This window comes from Teleopsis dalmanni, chromosome 1 (assembly GCF_002237135.1).
Source record: "Teleopsis dalmanni isolate 2A chromosome 1, ASM223713v2, whole genome shotgun sequence".
In the NCBI taxonomy this organism is placed as follows: domain Eukaryota; kingdom Metazoa; phylum Arthropoda; class Insecta; order Diptera; family Diopsidae; genus Teleopsis; species Teleopsis dalmanni.
In genome coordinates, this window is record NC_051846.1 from 162,934,227 (window position 1) to 162,938,004 (window position 3,778).

General features: G+C 28.6%; 1 protein-coding gene across 1 annotated transcript in view; it reads left to right on the forward strand.

The window, feature by feature from the left end:
• The first annotated feature begins 1,591 nt into the window (after positions 1–1,591).
• The window catches only part of LOC119666606, a 10,593-nt gene continuing 8,406 nt past the window's right edge, over positions 1,592–3,778 (forward strand). Inside the window, exon 1 of the mRNA XM_038075885.1 lies at positions 1,592–1,652. Within this exon, the coding sequence (XP_037931813.1) occupies positions 1,592–1,652 (61 nt within the window). The remainder of the gene's footprint in view (positions 1,653–3,778) is intronic.

Genomic DNA, 3,778 nt, shown 5'->3' on the forward strand with positions numbered 1-3,778 from the left:
TGCTCCTTTTCTGGCTAGTTTATCTGCAATTTTGTTGATGATAAGTCCAGCGTATGCCGGAATTTGTGGGATGTTTAGCTGGAGTGCCTTAAACTCCATCATAAGTGTTGGTACTAATTAATGAGAATTGTGACCTTTTATTGCTGCCCAGCTATCAGGTGAGTGACTTTTCTGTGGCTCTGATATTTACGTTCAAGATTTAAGGATGCATAGATGTCTATCGCATAAGATTCTAACGCTACGTGAAAGAGTATGAAAAATTAGTTATAGGCTAACTTCCTACAAACTATTATATAAATTTATTTGTATTAAATAAAATTTTGACTCATGTGTCTTGATTTTTAGATAAATAAAATGCTGATTGGTGCCTTCATATTAGTTAAAAGTTCTAATATTATCACTAAAATTATACAGTGATCATCATTTATTCATGAAACTTATAGGGAATACATAAGTTAGTCAATGAGATGGGTGGGACCCTGTAGCACCCCTAGCTATCAAAGAGTAAAAGTGCCCAGTTGCGCTGACTCGAAACAAAGGATCAACATAGCATTCTCTTAGAGTTCAAGTGCATAAGATTCTTATCCTTCAGTTCTTGTCGTCAACGTCAGATATAAGTTTATGTATAACCTACGAATATGATGAATTGGAAAAGATTATTGGCGTTTATACTCATGAAGACTTTTATACGCATGAAGACACCAATTCTGTTGTCGATTCTTGGTTTTTCGATATCTATTTGCAATAACCGCATTCGATTCTATTACGTTACATAGGAGTATTGAGTATTTTGAGTTGCCTGATTCTCATGTTTACTCATAACCAATATTTGTTGTTTTTGATCGAATCAGAGTTTGTGTGCTAAAAATAAGGATTCGGATGTCATTATATGCTTCGTTTTAAAATAAATTTCAATAACCACCATCTATTCCACTACTAGAAATAGGAAAGAATGACTGGGTGATAAACATGTTTTAGATTTTCAGTAACCATACTTGAAACATATTGCAGGTTATCCAAATAATTCAGATAACCGTAGTAGACTTCAGTCTCTTGCATTGGAAGTTTTGTTATAAAGTGATTAAATGAGAATGATTAATATAGTTTTCATTATTTTGAAAAAATAATGTAATATTTATTTAAGCATTACATAAAGTTTTTAGTGAATACTTTCACATATATTTTTATTAATTATTTTATGCCCTTCAAAACTTACTAAAAGTTAACATATTAACTGTTTATAAAATAGTGTAAACTAAAGCCAATAGCTTGGGAGCCTAAATCCCTTTAAGTGCTTTGCAGCACCAATGTTCTTAATGTTGCGAATATGAAGACTTCAGTGATATTATCAAACCAAAACAATGTCTATAGCTATTAAAACAAAAGATCATAAAGCACTGTTTTATGTTTACTTCATTATGATTTCAGTTTCCGTATTGGTATGTGGTTTTACGAGTTATCCATAAGAAGCGTTTCTACCATATGGTTTTGGTTTCACGTACTATTAATTTATTAATTTTTTGTTTATATATCTTCCCCATTGTTTTCATTATAGTTTTTTATGTTTTCTCTCCCATATTTGGGTAACATAATGACTGCCACCTTCCATACGATATGCCTACAGGTTCCTTTTTATGTGGGCGCGTTTAATGGTGTGTAAAAATGTGACTTTATTCGCATCGCCTGGCAATTATATCAACTGTTTTTATTTTCCAAACATTAAAGTACAAAAAAAAAAAAGAAACAATAATAAACTTTTTGGTGTATTTAATCAAGGATTTAAGGATGTACTAAAATGTGAACACTTTGACGAACATATGTGAATACTTGTTAAAAAGTATAAAACAATCAATACTTTTAAAATCTGTAAACAATGTTTTTATCCTTGTTTCAGTTTTTTAAATGAAAATGTTTGTGGTTTGAAGTAGTTTTAATGAATGTACATTTGTTTTTAAATGTCGACATATATTTATGTACTCGGAAATCCATATACTGGTATATGTATATAATTGGATGGTTGGAATGGTATATATATTTAAAAGAGTGGTTTGTTACATATTTATGAAAGGAATTTCAAGGATTAAAGAGAGTATTATTAATGCAAAGTCAAGTAAAACATAAAATATTTAAGTCAATGTGAACCCAATGTTTATATTTAAAAAAGTTAATTTGACGTCAATGAATATAAACAAAAACGAGATGAACACTGCATATTGTGATCTGGGACTTTCTTGCGAATAATGAAATTGTCTTCTGCATATCTTAAACACCTAAAACTATGTTATAGTTTAAAAAAGTAAATTAAATTATACTTATCATTAAAATAGAATTATAAATTTTAATGTTAATTTTACTTATTATATTTTTTCATTTTCATTTAAAAAATATGTTTATATTTCCATTTATAAAATATGTTTATTTATTTAGTCCAAAATTTCTTATAACAATTTGTTTATTAAATTTGATACGTCGTTTAATATTTTGGGGTACTTCCTTTGAAGCTACTGCTTTGAACTCAAAGCATTATAATTATTAAATTGAAAATATTATTAAAAATTATCTCAATCTACAAATTTTCTCTTCAACATAAAATATTTTAAATAAATTATTCATACGTCTTTAAACAGCAGTTTTATAGAATCATTAAAGCCCTGTTTATTTAAATTTTAAATTTACAAAACCAGATATACCGCAGTCAGTATCAACTTTCCATATATAAGTAATGACCGCTGCTAGATTTAACAATCTTCTAATAATGGTAACTTAATTCGATCATATCATATAGGTATGCATACATATTTACTGAGATACTTAAGTAATAGTAATTGATTTTCAGAATTTTCTATTGTTTCATCTTTGCTCATTACATTATCTTGAGTCGATATTGCTTGCTCATTTTAATGACTTTCCTTTATAATGTTGATATAATGATTCACTAATTTACAGCATACTTAAGGGCGCATACTTAAGCATCCTTTTCCGGAGGCCTTGTTTGATGTTAGTTTATGTTCACTTATTTGTTTGCTTTTTGTGTTGTCAGAATTTCGTAAACAAATTTAGCTTTTGGCTCAGATAAGTGCAAATAGGGTTAACAATTTGGTTGTTTAATGTCGAGGATGTGTGAAGCCACGTTTTGTTTTCCTTTGCAGTTTGCAGCTTGATTACTCTGCAGATTTTGTATGTTGTTTGTATTTTGCAAATTTTTAAATGCGAAACTCAGCAAAATACATACTGGTAAATATGTGCGAAGGATAATGGAGTATGAAGACCTTTAGTTTATTTAAACATATTTTTTTTAAATGCACTCAATTCCTTTGTTTTGTATGCACTTCCGAAGGTTCTTTTATTTAGGGATACCAATGATATGTACTCTGTGTTTAATTAAAATTATTTAACATGCAAAAAAAAAAAAAAAATTAAAAGCTAATACGTTAATTTCAACGTAATTTTTTTTAATTTGCTTAATATTTTTGTATGCATCACATAATTTTACATTGAACTTCTACAGCTTTTTATAGTCTAATGAACATCCGTTAATGATTAACGGAAAATTTATTTTTCAAAGCTTAAGTGCAATTCTATCTTAAGGGAACTAAGTCCTGAACAGATTACGAAAGCAAACGATAAATGTTGGCATATAAGTTAGTTATAGTACATTAAGACCGAAAAGTTTTCGGAAATTCTCATTTAAAATTCGCGCGCTGTATATTTTTCGATATTTTAAGTTTATGTAGTTTGGCAGCAATTAAGGACAATTACTATGCAAAAAATGAGAGCG